Raw genomic sequence first — 15,296 nt, 5'->3', positions numbered from 1 at the left:
GGGACTATACAGTGTGGCTATAGACTGACTTCTGAGCCAATAGCTGTGATGCTCATGGGACTATACAGCGTGGCTATAGACTGACTTCTGAGCCAATAGCTGTGATGCTCACAGTAACTATTACCTGTTTGGTCTGTTTGGTTTCCTTTGGTGGTTCAGGAACTGAAGCTGTGTCCTGCTGCATCAGCTCTGTGTCTCCTTCTTCCTCACCACCTGATGGTTCTGAAAGGAGATACAAAGTTCAACAGTTAAAGTGCGCCCCTCCCACACTCTACGGAGAGATTTAGAGGCTTAATCTCTCCATCCTTTCTCTAGAAGGTGATGTTAACAAAACTTACTTAAATTGGAGACTGATTGAGCATTCAGACACCAGTCTTGTTTATAATCTGAAACACTAAAGATCACCTAACAGTAGGGAATGTTTAATTATGTTACAGTTTGGGTCTGAAATGCCTCCTATGGTTTGATTAAGAAATGGTCCAACCAGGGGTGTGGTGTGCGTGCATTTAATCACAGCATTTAGAAAGTGGGGGAAGAAGGATATTTATGAGTTCAAGGCCAGCCTGGTCTACACTACACAGAGAACTCAAGATAGCCAGGACTACATAGAGAGACCTTATTTCCAAAAAGCACTGAAACCAAACCAAACCAAACCAAACCAAACCAAACCAAACCAAACCAAACCAAACCAAACCAAACCAAACCAAACCAAACCTGAGACAAAAGGATGTAGTAGTGCAACATCTAGAAATTGGGGCTTAAACTTTGAAATTAGGCTCTGGGGCTGTGTGCACTTGATCAGTACAACTAGCCCCTACTTCCTAGAGGCTAAGCCTAGAAGGAATGAAAAGTTTTATACAATCACTTTTTCATCCAAGCTAAATACTACAGAAAAATGGTGTCCCCATCTGTGGCGGTTTGAATAGGAATGGCACCATAGAGTCATATTTAATGCTTGGCTTATCAGGAGTGGCACTCCACTTGTTGGAGGAAGTGTGTCACTGTGGAGACCAGCTTCGAGATCTTATATGCTCAAGCTAGGCCTACTGTGACTCTCCTTATGCTCCCTATGGATTAAGATGTAGAACTATCAGGTCCTTCTTCAGCACCATGTCTGTCTGCATGACACCATGTTTTCTACCATGACAGTAATGGACTAAACCTCTGAACCTGTAAGCCAGCCCCAAATAAATGCTTTCTTTTATAAGAGTTGACATGGTCATAGTGTCTCTTCATAGCAATAGAAACCATTACTAAGACACCACCCCTATCACCAAAGGCCTAGACTCTAACCTAGGTGGGCTATAAGGATGCCTTCGATTCTTCTCCTCCTATTCCAAGGGTGTTTTCAGAGACTATCCAGGAGGGAGATGGGAGATGGGTTTGCTCCTCACCATTTCTGCAGCACCAACAGGGAACACCTTGGGAGCCTTAAATTCTAAATTCCCCTATTGTAAGAAAGTTGTCTTTCCCATCCCACTGGGTTGATACTGAAGTAGTCTAGTGGTGAGTCAGGGCCTTCCTATTTATTTATACATCTTAAAGTTGGGATACAGAGTAGAGCTGAACCATCCATACTCCTGAGCAATAGTGAGGTCTAAAGCAGCCTCTAAAGAGCATATACAGATAAACAATAAGATAAAGATAAAATGAAGGGAGGTCATCAAACACATTCATAGGAATGTGTCTTCCCATAGGAAGATAGGAAAACGAAAGCAAGTGTAAATTACAGAAAGTAGATGGGAAAAGACCCCAGCAGATTTAAACCCCAACACTTCATGATATTACAAAGAAAGGATGTGGGGGCTGGAGAGAAGGCTCAGCTAGTGTGAGCACTTGTTCTTTCAGCTCCGGCAGCCATGTTCAGTGATGCCATCTGTTACTCTGGCTCCAGGGGATCTGATGCCATCTTCTAGCCTCCACGAGCACTGTCACACATGTGTACACACATAAATAAAGAAAATAAATCTTTAAAAAGGGTGTAAACATAACCAACTCAAAGACAAAGACTAATAGAATGGATTAGAAAATGTGACCTAACAATATATTAGTTGTAAGAAACAAAGCTAATATGATGATATAGGAAAGCTCAAAGGGACAGAAGACAGAACAGCAAACACTGGTGAAAAGGAAAGCTACAGCGGTTGCACAGGTATCAGAGTGGACAGCTGTCCTAGTTAGGTTTCTGACCAAAACCAACTCTGGGAGGAAAGTGCCCCCGGCCCCAGCTTACAACTCACAATCTACCACTGAGGGAATTCAGGGCAGGAATTCAAGGCTGAAACCGGAATCAACTGAACAAGAGGCCATGAAGGAACAGTGCTTACTGGCCCACTCCCATAGTCTGCTCAGCCTGCTTTCTTATACCTCCCAGGGGTGGCACTGCCCACAGCGGGCTGGGCCCTCCCCGCTCCCACATCAACCATTAATCTGATTGGCACCACAGGCTTGCCAAGAGGCTATCTGAAGACAGTTTTGAAACTGAAGTTCCCTCTTCCAAGATGACTCCAGTTTTTGTCAAATTGACAAAAAGGAAAAAAGAAAAGAAAGAAAAAACAAAAGAAAAATAACTAATGAGAAAGCATAGCAGCACAACAACAAAATTTACTAGAGAATTCGAGGTGAGAGAGAAGAAATAAGGTGAAACACTCTTCCCTCTCCATCTCTGTCTCTCTTGGTTTTTTTGAGACAGGGTTTCTCTGTGTAGCACTGGAAGTCCTTGGATTCTCTCTGGATGCCCAGGAACTCGCTCTGTAGACCAGGCTGGCCTCGAACTCACAGAGATCTAGCTGCCTCTGCCTCCCCACTGCTCAGATTAAAGGTGTGCACCACCGCTGCCCGGCAAGAGAGAGTAAATCTTTTAAGAAGATACAGTAATCTAAAATATGTGTGTACCAAATCATGGAGCTACAAAGCAGGTGGAAGCAAAGCCTGACACGTAGGAAAGCAGAGACAGAAAAACCCACAATTCAGTGCAAGTGTTTATAGTAATTTTTGAAAATTGAGAGAATGGTTAAATTAGCTAAGATACAGAATTGAGGAGCACAAGCAAGCAACAGCATCTGATCAAAATTTGTAAGGTGGTTGCTAGCTGCCATGTGGGTGCTGGAAACCAAACTTGGATCTTCTCAAGAGCAATGAGTATTCTTAACCTCTGAGCCATATCTCAAACTCCAAAATATCAACTGATTAAAGGACTGAAGTAGATACGAGTATGTATAACAATGCTCAGTGAACATTGTCCTTAATAATTACAGACTTAACAGTGTATTATGAGTCAACAGGGCAAGGATGTTAAAACCTCAGATTTGCTCAACAAAGGCAACATGGCAAGAAAAGGAAATAAACACATACAATGGAAAAAGACACAAACTACACCCATTTGCAGATCATATGATTGGTTATCTTACAAAAAATCCAGGGAAATCCAGGAACTAAAGGCCACTGTTCATATAGAAATTCTTATATTGGATTGATCACTAGACTCTCACCTTCCTTGTCTCCTATGCTACCTTCATCTGAGAGCCTTCAGTGAAGCCTTAGTTGACTCCACAGCCTTTTTCCACTTTCTGTTTCTGCACATCTGACCGAATGCTTTCTAGACTGTAACTTGTAGATTAGCACACAATCTTATTCGCCTCATGGCATGTGATGGTATCAAATACATACTAGGTTTCTTCTCTACCTGAACCACATGCTTTCTGAGAATATGCATGAGTGTCCAAAGTATTCAGCTTAAGCTTAGTTTGGAATTAGAAACATCCCCTATTTATATTTTTAAAGAATTATTTAATGTATGTGAAGGGCTTTTTTTTGTATGTACATATACATGTGCCCCATGTGCATGTCTGGTGTCCAAGGAGGTCAGAAAAAGGGTAGATATCCTGAAACTGGAGTTATGATAGTAGGAGCTGCCATGTGGTGCTGGGAACTGAACCATGTCATCTGCAAGAGCAGTAAATTACAGCTGAGCCATCTCTCAGCCCCCAGTCCTTATGAAAATATTTTTTACTTAAGGCCGGGTTTTCTGTGTAACAACCCTGGCTGTCCTGGAACCCAGTTTGTAGACCAGGCTGGCCTTGAACTCACAGCGATGCGCCTGCCTCTGCCTCCCAGTAACTTTAAGATGAAAAGAGTGTCCTACAAAGAAATAGGGGAGGAAGAGTTTTGAACTCTATAGTCCTCTATTTCCTTGAATTTGTTATCTGCAAAATATAGTTTATATTTGGCTAATATAGTTGAAAATAGGTAATTATTTGAAGACTCTCTGCCTATGAGAAATATTTAAACTATCTTGTTAATCAAATACTCCAAATCTCAGTTACTTCTTGTTCCAAAAATTATTTCATCTTTTGAAACCCTTAATATAAAATGAGATCATCTCGTCACTGTGTCTTGAACACATTAGCTGTTTCCTTACTGATATTTTTTGGTTCCAAAAGAGGAAACTGCTCCTCTGAAGTAAGGAAGGTAGTTCTGTGATTTCCATTAAGAGAACTGTGCAAGAAAAGCATAGCAGTCCAAGCTAGCCAGTCTTCAGGGCTGCTGGGAAGTGAGGTGACGCCAGGCCTGTCCCACTCAGTCCCAGTGGGTCATTCAGCCTGTGAAGGAGAGGCACAAAAACAGGGCTGCATTTCTCCAACTCCCCGAGGACTATTTAAAAAACCACATAGCCAGAAGGGATTGGTTGAAGTTTTCCAAAAGAGGAGGCAAGGACAACGTCCTTTCCCGAACCATAGCAACAGTATCAATTACAAACAGAAGGTTGCTCAGTTTTCTCTCAGTGTTCGCCTTTATCTCTATAAATATCTAAAGTCCAACTTCCCAGCACTGAGGCCTTGAGAGGGATGCTACAATGGAATTATACAGTCAACTGGTCTTTAAAACTTAGTGAAAGAATGTTATTTAAATCACAACCCATTCTTACTGTGATCCCTGCTCTTCTTTGTCAACTTGACTACATCTGAAATTAACTAAATGCCAAGCAGTTGGGTACACCTGTAAGGGATTTCTTAATTAAGTCATTCGTGGAAGACACACTTTTAATTCGGATCTTTCTGAGGTGGGAAGAACCTTTAATTTGGCCACACCTTCTGGTGTCAGACTATATAAGGGACATGGAAGATGGAAGCTTTTGTTCTTTGCCTACTTGCTCTCACTGGCAAGTTCATTCCTTCACTGACATTAGAGTGTACATCTTCGGTATTCTGGCAAACGCTGAAGGCCAGCTGAGATATCCAGGCTGATGGGTGGAACTGGATTCTTGGACTTTCTGTTGGTAGGCAGTGATTGTTGAACTAGTTGGACCACAGCCTGTAAGTCACTCTAATAAACTCCATATACTTATCACAACTTACTTTCTGTAGTTAGTGTGTTGCACAGGAATCTGGAAACTTTAGGTAAACGACCATCCAGAGAGTAGGTGATTGGCTGCAGAGCAGTTGGGCTGGATGGGTTTCTTATCACCGTGATAAAAACACTATGATCAAAAGCAACTTGGGAGGCAAGGGATTATTTCAGTTTCTAGCTGTAGTTCATCAAGAAGGGAAGTCAGGGCAGGAGCTCATGGCAGGAACCTATGGCAGGAACTAAAGGAGAGGCCATGGAGGGACACTGATTACTGACGTGCTCCCATGGCTTTCCCAGCTTGTTCTCTTAAACAACTCAAGACCACATGCCCAGGGTAACACCACACACAGTGAGAGGGGTCTTCCCACATCAACATTAACCAAGAAAATGTCCCACAGATTTCTCCACAGGGCAACCTAATGGAGGCATTGTCATTGATATAAAAACTAGTGAGCACAGCACTTATGGCCGCTGTTGGTGTTGCTTAAATCTGCTACTGTGCATAAGGAGTCTTAGACAAAGTAGAATGAGTGCAAGTAGTTGTGTCCTGATAAATTCTACAATAACATTTTACCTGGACTTGGCCACGGGTCTCAATTTGCCAACACTGACTTACTACATGTAAGTTAAAAATAAAAAGAGGTTTCCAGGTTGTTTGTATAGTATAGTTTCTAATTGTTTGATAGGGCACCTATATATGACAGTAGATAAACTTGTTTTGATTTTTGTTTGAGTCAGGGTCTTGTTCTATATCCCAGGATGGTCTCACACTCACAATCTCTTTGCCTTAGCGTCTCTCTGACTCTCTCTCTCTATATATATTTATTTATTGTGTATGAATTTTTGCTTGCATGTATGAATGTGCTTAATGTGCATGTCCAGTGCCCTTGGACATCAGGAGAGGGCACCAGGTCCTCTGGAACTGGAGTTTACACATGGTTTCGAGCTGCCACGTGGGTGCTAGAAACAGAACCCAGGTCCTTTGCAAGAGCAACAACTGCTCGTCACTACTGAACTACATTGAGAGGCCCTTCCATTAGTCTCCTGGGTGCTGGCAAAGTTGGGTTATTTTAGAACTTTTGTGGTTCTGAACACTTATCTTTTAGTTACACACACACACGGACATATCCTTACTTCATTTTCATCAATTTTAAACAACAATTCTAACAATTTTTTTAATTGCATATAACCTAGGTATAGTGGCACATGACAGGTCAGGAACTTTAATGGCTTCCTATGGAATTGTTCCCTTACAACTATGTTCTGACTGTCTTTTCACCTGGGGAGTGGTAACAGTGCCTGGCAGTTCCCTGGGAAAGCTACATCATATAAACTGAAAAGTAATGCTGCACATGGAGCCTTGAACGCTCTAAAGAGTTTCCCTGCGATTACTCATCCCTTGGAGCTGGACTGTTTTACTTGGCCAGGAGAACCAAGACTCAGGACTCTCCTCAGGAACCGTGTCCCCAGCTCATTAAGAGACTCCCACCAGCACCACTAAGCAACACGTTCCCACACTTCAGCCTGCAGGACAGTGAGGGGAGCGGAGGACAAGGCAGTGAGCAGTCATGCTGGGGAAGAAGAGGCACTCAGCTTCTCTGAGAGGTTATGCATGTTTTAATGGCTTCTGTACACTCACAGGACAGTTAATACAGATACACTGGCTTTCTGGTCACTTAGGCCACCTCAACAGAGAATCATTTTACCTGTAAGTGCACCTCACTCAGGCTATTCAGGAAATAAAGTATCTTTTAACTTTGATATCTCTTACTTCCGCCAGCATTTTATCTCTTCCTGTAGGTTAGAAAAGACCTTCTGGAAGCAGAACTAAGACTGTCTTAGGCTGTTCTGTAGCATGCAGCCCCAGCTTTCAACGAAAAAGAAAACCAGGGAGGAAGACATGGGGGCAGGGAGACACAGTGGAGGAGGTGGCGGCAGGGCCACACATTCATGCCCAAGTCTGCCATGCCAGAACATGTGACAGGGCTGTTCAAGAGAGCAGGCTGGTCTCCAGTCGTACCATGCTGGTTGAGGGTTTACACATCAGGATATTGGAGCCCCCAAAGTCTTCTGAAGGCTTCATGTTGGAATAGCTTATGCCGTTCTGTGCCCCACCCCACTGTCTCTTACATTTTCTCTTTTGTCTTCATATTCTCTATAAACAGCAAGGAACTGGGCAAGATCTACCTTCTTTATCTCTTGGGCTCCTTAGGGTCCCTTCTTCCAAAGGATCTGACAGAGGAAATGTTCTGGGACAAAGGTCTGAGCCAGTACTCTTAACACCAAGATTTTTTTGGTCTTTTGAACTTGGGGCAATTCAGAATGGGGAGTGGGGGCAAATCCTTTCCCCCACTTATTTTGTCATTTCTAATAGCAACAGTCACAATTCCATCCATATTTCAATAATGGTTCTATTTTCAGTCTGGGATGTTCCTAGGAACAGATTCAGAGTTTTGCTTACAAAATATGCTGCATGTTCCCACAGGAAACTTTAAGGCCAAACATTTGGAGTGGGATGGCAACACATGAGATGAAGTTGCTCTCTTGGTCCTGACATTCTGAGAGCAGTAGAGGGTTCACACCAAAAAAAGCACCTCAGAGAGAACTTGGCTGAAGAAAGTCTGAGATGCTTAAATGCTAATGTTTCTCCTGCCATTTTTAAGTCAGTTGAGTTAAATCTTGGTTATTATCTAAAAAGGCTGACTGGTCTAGTTTTGTAATACTTTATATATTTCTTTTAAAAAAATTAAAGCTGAACTCTGGAGTTGTAGCACATGTCTTTGGGAGGCAGAGGCAGATAGGCTCTCTATGAGTTCAAGGCCAGCCTGGTCTACATAAAGAGTTCCAGGACAGCCAGAGCTACATAGAGGGATTCTTTCTTAAATAAATAAGTAGATAGATAGATATGTATTTATTTTCTATGTATGTGTGTGCTAACTTATCGGTATGTACACATGTGTGCAGGTGCCTGTGGAGCCCGTAAGAGCCAGTTGGCTCCCCTGGAACTATACAAACCGTTTGTGAGGCAACACTTGATGTCGGTGCTGGGATGTGAGCTCGGGTCTTCTGCAAGAGCAGCAAGAGCTCTGAGCCACTGAGCCATCTCTCCAGCTCCCTCAGTGTCTTTCTTTATGCAAAATGCACAGAAAAAGCTCCTTGCAAACCACTAGCCAGCCTATGCTAGGGTCACATGGTCCTCACTTCACCTGTGAACTCTCATGAACACGCGTCACCTGCGAATTCTCATGGCCTCAGTGGCAGGCGAAGAGCCTTCAATGCCTCAGGACTTCTGCTACCTTTGTGACAAGCATTAGAAATAGGTCATACAGGAATCAGGGGACAGTTTTCCTTCTGCCTTCTTTCTGTCCTGTAATAAAGCCCTGTTCCCTGCCCCACCCGCTTCCTTTTCAGCCTAAAGAAGAAAAGCTAAATTGGTTTGAGTGACAGGGATCCCACTTCGGTGCTGCATGTTCACGTTCCTTTCTAGTCCGCTTTATCCTGAAATATCTGTGAACTAAGTGAACAGGCAGTGAGTGGCAGTGGTAGTATTCTGTGCCTTGGTACGTCTGCAGAGTTTACTGGGTAATATATTGGTGCATCTGGAAGCACTGTATAAACTCTCCATTCCTAGACTAGAAAGCAGTAACAATGGCAATGCTTATATAACTCTTACTTTTATATAAAACACTTCTAAATGCTTTAAGTAAATTAATTCAACCCTCGTGTGAATCTTAAGAGGCGGGGCTACTGTGATTACCGCCCATTTTACAGAGGTGGAAACTGAGGCAAGGGAGATGACAAGAGTGCCAGGCTTTAGACCCAGGCAGTATGGATTCAAAGCTCTGCCCATCATGCAAATTGCCTCATTAAGTTGGAGAGTAAATTAAGCTCCTTTCTGTTGGTATGACTGCCTACGGGATTTGAGCACAGCTCAGCATAACCATGTATGTCACTTTTAACAAGCACACATCTAACTGAGGTGGAAGGTGCTGTGTGTAGCAGGCAGCTCCTCTTTCCCAAAGCCCCAAACCACCGAGTTCAGACCTCTGTCAGTACCTTTTCCCTATGCTGTGTTTCATCGGGTAGTGCTGCGTTACCTCATCACCTGTCCAGTTAGCGTCTGTGTCCCACAGGGATCTATTTGCATGTTATCGTGCGCTACTACTGCATAAGTGAAGGAACGGTGATGAGAACATCCTCATATGTCATATGATCCCTAATAAATAGCTCTGAAAAACGCCCCCTAAATTTATTGTGTGCTACAGTTTCATGTGTGTGCGCACACCTTCGTGTGCCACGGATTAACCTTGAGTGTTGTTTATCTGTCTAATTTTTGGAGACAGGGTCTCCTGTTGAAACTAAGATCACTGAGTAGGCTGTGCTAGGAAGCCCGTGAACTCTTGTCTCCGTCGAGAGCTCCCAGCTCTCGATTACAGACAGATACCACCATTCCCCTTACGTCACCACATCCGGCCTTTTACACGGGTGTGGGGGATCTAGCTCAGGCTCTCAAGCCTGCATTGTATGCGCTGTGCTGACTGCGCCCTCTCCCTGGTCTCTGCAGGACACCTTCTAACAGCTCCCAGAACAGTGCTGGGGTGGCTGTTTTAAGAGGTGTCAGTATAGAGGAGAGAAGGGAGAACACTAGGAAGGCTAAGGTTTTTAGTTCCAACTTTTATGATTTTGGGCAAATCACTCACTTTATGCTACAGCTTTCTCATTTGTAGACTGATGAAGTCATACTGCTGTGAATTACGATTCTCTTTTGGTTTATGGTAAGTTCTCTTGGAAGGTATACACCCTAGACACATCAAAATTTCCAGAGTGAGGCAGAATGTTGAAGCACTGGAGGAAAGGGTCACATCCTAAAGAAGACAGGTGACTGAGGCTCTTCATGTGGGTGTGCAAGTTATGCCATTTTTCCTAGACAGAAATTTCCTGAGAGAGACACCTGAGTCTGCACTTAGCCTCTTAACCCAGTGCTACAACGTGTTATCTTCAGGAAGAGACAGAATACAGTGGAAGGCACAGCTTTGTTAGGATTGCCTTTGGCCCTCACAGAGACCTTCAGCTGCCTGCTGATTACTTACTGCATACCCTTGATGTGTCTTGCAAGTCCATAAATACTCATGCTCCCCACAGGAAAGACCTTTCTTAGGGCCCATGACAATGTGCTTCACTGTTTTGTCCTGAGAGTTTCCTTCCTACTGCTAAGCTGGCCTAAGGACGTCAGGCTATCAACTCACTGTCAAGTCATGCTAAGAGGGTTTATATTTAGAATGTTCCAGAACCTCAGATCCTTGATGATGATGACATGGGATAAAGCAACATTGAATAGCCTAATGGAATATATAAGAGGGTCTACAATCAAATCCACTTGTCAGTCAAGTTAGATAGAGGGGTTGTTTGACAATTAACTATAAAGAATTTATAAATAAAAAACACCACTTAGCAAAATTTTAAAAAACATTGTTTACCTCTTTTCCTCATACAATAACATGGTTGGAGAAATTGCTCAGCAGTTAAGAGCACTGGATGCCCTTCTAGAGAATTTAAGTTCAATTCCCAGCACACACAAGGCAGCTCACACCTGTTTGTAACTCTAGTTCCAGGGTTTCTGACACTCTCACAGAGACATAGAAGCAGGCAAAAACATCAATGAACATACAATAAAAATGTGTATTTGAAGAATATAATATATTACATATATTAGAAGGGAAACAACACTGTACAAGAATTTTTAAAAACAAGGTCTTAATATCTAATTTCTAGAAGATTTGAGTCAACTTATAAGTGATTAACATTGCAAAATATTACCTGTGTTATCATAAGCCAGCAAACAGTATGCATTATATTCTTTACACTACCAACCAGAAAGACATGACAAGACATTTTAATTTGATTACAGGCAAGGTTCAGAATCTTTCTTGTTTTAATAGTCATGTGCATTTTTACATGGGCAGAATTTTTTAACCTTTGCTCATCTGTCACAACCTCGTCAAGAAACTGTGAATTAGAATACTCAGCACAGTGTAGCTGTCTTCCCTGGACTGTGGGCTGGGGCAGGGCATTCATATATTCACATATTATACAAGTAACAGCATAGAATCTGGCAGGTATTTTCCATCAACATTTGCTGAACATGCCAAGAACTAACCCCATAATAAGAGTGAGTGGTGAAAGTGTGTGTGGCATATGAAGAAGGCATTATGTCCATCTGAGCTCTTCAGTAGCCACCAAAACTAACTACAGGGAAGACCTTGTGGCCTGCAGAGTCATTGAAACTGCTTGTAGAATTAATCGTTATTTCCCAAATGTGGAGAATTCAAGTCCAGGAAACCCACAATTTAAGACCAAGTAATACTGAAGACTTCAAAATAGAGCTGTCCAGTGTGATCTATAAAACAGGACACACTGTATAGGAACCAAGAAACAGCTGTTTCCCCATTTCTGTTCTAAAAGGGGAATAGGCTATGGGGCTCAAGGGTATACCCTGAGCACACGGAGGAAATTTATTTGCTTAGAGAAATGTGACATGGAGCTGGCAAAAGGCTTGGTTTGTAAGAGATAATATCCTGGCGGGTGAAATTAAGAGGATAAGAAGGATACACAGAGTCACTTCAGTGCTGTGATTAATGGGAAAGGAAACACTAATATACACTGGAGAAAGAGAATGAAAGAATAAGGTGGAAACTAAACGGAACCATACATACTCAAGGGAAGACACCAGCTATAAGAACCAAGTATCGCTTACAGTAATAATGTCTTTAGTTAAACAAATTTCAGGTGAAGATGACGCCGTTCTAGACAGAAGTAAAGAAACCAAGGCCCCTGTCAACAGTAGCAGCATGAATATTGACTTTCTTGGTGTAGTAGAAGGGATTTTTACAACATTAAAATTATCTGTAAAATACATTAAGACTCCATGGGACAATTTTAGACTGCTAGAATACACTTAGAAACAGGTAAAAGACAAAGAAGCAGGTTTAAAATGTCCATTAAAATTTCATGTTTAAACTTAACTAAGCATTGTTGAATTGAAAAGATTATACATTTTGTATGATCCACCATATTCTCTCAAGTGACAGTTAGCAACCAGCATTCTTTAGCATTTCTTAAAAGCATACAATCATAATTTGGGGAAAATGATCTAATTCTTTCTTTAAAATATTAAAGTTAATGTTGGTTTTGTTCAACTCTGTATTTCCGATCTCCTTCCTATGACTTACGATGAAAGCATTCATTGTGGTCATATGGATATGAGTTCATTCATCCCTCAGATATTTAATGCGCACCTGTTACATACATGGCACCTGCTGTATCTCAAGGTAGCGAGATAAATAAGATTTGGTTCTTACTCTGAGAAACTCACTGAAGTGGGAAAGACGGGGGTGTGCAAACAGTGCTGCGAGATCACTGTGATGGAGAATGGACATAGCCTGGCAGGAGTCTGGGGCTGGGTGACTAAAACGAAGCACTAAGAGTCATCTAAGCCGTAGGAACTGTGTATGCAGAAGGAAAGGTACTTTACTGTGTGATGATTTAAAAATGAAAACATACAGTGTAGGTAGGAGATGCCTACGAGCAGAAGTTTGATGTCAACAAGGGCATCTTCACATGATGAAAAACGACAGCAATGGAAGACCTGCTGCCGGATGGAGCAGCACTGCCTGAATCTGAAAACACTGCCCAGTGCAAGCAGCAGAAATGAGGGTGTCCTGTATGATGGGTTCGTAGGCAAGTACAGTAGGCAGCATTAACCTCTGACGACAGGTGACTTCGGGGTGGGAGGACAGGGTGGGATGGACTGGGAAGGACCATAGGAAATTGTTAAGAACGATGGGGTGTGAAGAAATGCAGCTTTGGTCAAATCTGTTTGGCTAGCAAACTTATTAAATGTAAATGATATCTCAATCAAAATAAGACCTCACATGTCTTGGCTTATTTCTTATAGCACAGAATTCCGAATGATGCTTAAGTGGAAAAAAAAGAAAGCCTCTCTATCATGTTTTTAAGATAAATTGGAGTTTCTTTTGGGTTCTTAAGGAAATAACCATAATAACCAGTGAAGCATTTTCCTCGAAGGTAAGTCTTTTGGAAACACAGTGTGTTAGCAGGCAGCAGTAGAGGGCAAGGGAGGCAACAGAGCTCACATTAGGTGGGGCGTGGGGTCTGGAAAGGCATCCAGAAAGCAGTAAGTCTCATTTGGAAGAAGACTCCTGAAGAGATGCGTGGGCATGGACGGGGAGGGCTACCCCACCCAGAACTTAGGCTCGGAGGGCTCGGGACACGGCCCAGCCTCGGCAGGCAGAGCAAGCATTCGCAAAGAAACCTTGGGCTCCCATGGTTTTCTGTCATGGGCAGCAGCCGACTGCACTCTGGGGAGCTCCGAGCAACTTTGGAGGCGAGTCCTTTCTACTGGACAGAAAGATGAGGTCAGGTCCAAGCCTTGGCCATGGAGGCATGCTATTGGTAAGAGCTTGAAGAAAATCACAACAGAGACAAACATGGTTCTAAAATTGATATAGTCATGTTCTCTATTTAAAAGCGAGTTTGAGTCCCACAAAAAAGCTGGAAAGTCAGCGTTTCACAGTGAGGAGCCAAAGCTGCTAGATCTACAGGCCTGATGACTATTTTCTTTTTGAGGTTCACCCTCTCACCCTCTGCCCAACTTTCTTTTTCCTTTTCTGCCAACAAGAGCCACAGTTCACAGCAAAGGCAATGAAGCAACAGAATCCATAGAAGTAGATTTCCTTACTACCGATCACAGCCACTTCAGCTCAAGTCCTAAAGCACGGCCCCTTCCTCGGGCTAGCAGCTGGGGGGGGGGTGCTGGTATACAAAGGCGAGTTTGGTTTTTCACCATTGTTTTAGTACACAGGAGAACACATATTGTCACATTTTAGAGAACATGAACTAGTTGGCCATCTCCTAAGTCAGGTGGCACCACCATCTCTGGGAAGGAAAGCAGGTGAGACCTCAGCGATGACCTCACTAGCTACTGAAATGGTTCCAAGGCTTCAGGAGATGGGTGCAAGGCCTCTCTCCGCAGACTGCAGCACAGGCGCAAATAAATCTTCCAGGAACATTTTGCCTTACTTTTCAGTTATTTTAACTTGGTGATTAGAACTTAGCGGAAAAGGTTAACATGACCTTTTACATCATAGGCTCCACGTGGTGATTGCTTTTAACATAGAGAAGCTTTCCCCAGCACCGCTTTCGGAGTAGTACATCAAGCCCCAGGGCTAGAGTTTATTTATATTGGCTACTTTATACCTTCTCACTCACCCCTCCAGTTTCCCCGACTTCCATGCCAAAAAACAGACAGAGAGTTTTTCCTTTTTATAATTTACTATGTTGAACATACATCCAAGTCAGGATGCCCCTTTCATCCACAGGAAGAGTCCGGGGCCACCTGACTCACCGACACGACAAGCACAAAAATAGAAAAGGCAGCCAGGCTAAAAGGAGAGACCAGTGGAAACTTTGAAGGCAGCACACATCTAAGGAGCTATGTCATATGAAATTAATTCTGAAGTCAGTGATTAGAGTCAGGTAACAGTCCAACCATAATTCTGCTGCTAATTAGTCAACCCATTACAACACTTATTTCATTGAGAGACACTCAGCCATGACTTCTAAGGGTGGGCTGGGGCAGAAGGAAGGAAGGAAGGAAGGAGACAGCCAGATAAATGGCAGCTCTTTCCTTTTACAAATAGACATGCCTAACAGGCTCCTAGCTGAAATGACATACGTGTCACACTCTCCCCTTCCCAGCAAAACAAAGACACTTCGGACCACAGCTCTTTGGTAAATCACTGAAGGTCACTGAAGAAATCATTTGGTTTATGTGCTAGTGTAAGAAGCATTGAGACTGAGATGTCTACAAAGCAGTCTCCTTACAGGAAAGAGGAAGGGGTCAGTGGGGTGGTTTGAACAGGCCAGCT

General features: G+C 42.9%; 1 protein-coding gene across 3 annotated transcripts in view; it reads right to left on the bottom strand.

The window, feature by feature from the left end:
* Nucleotides 1-15,296, bottom strand: part of Cmss1 (cms1 ribosomal small subunit homolog) — a 290,654-nt gene that overhangs the window by 20,210 nt on the left and 255,148 nt on the right. For all 3 annotated transcript variants that reach the window (XM_026785838.1, XM_026785842.1, XM_026785840.1), the window contains exon 2: nucleotides 125-222. In XM_026785838.1, coding sequence (XP_026641639.1) covers nucleotides 125-222 — 98 coding nt within the window. The remainder of the gene's footprint in view (nucleotides 1-124; nucleotides 223-15,296) is intronic.

Source organism: Microtus ochrogaster, chromosome 2, assembly GCF_000317375.1.
Source record: "Microtus ochrogaster isolate Prairie Vole_2 chromosome 2, MicOch1.0, whole genome shotgun sequence".
NCBI lineage: Eukaryota > Metazoa > Chordata > Mammalia > Rodentia > Cricetidae > Microtus > Microtus ochrogaster.
The sequence above is the reverse complement of the archived record's forward strand: the minus strand, read 5'-3'. Positions and strand labels throughout refer to the sequence as shown.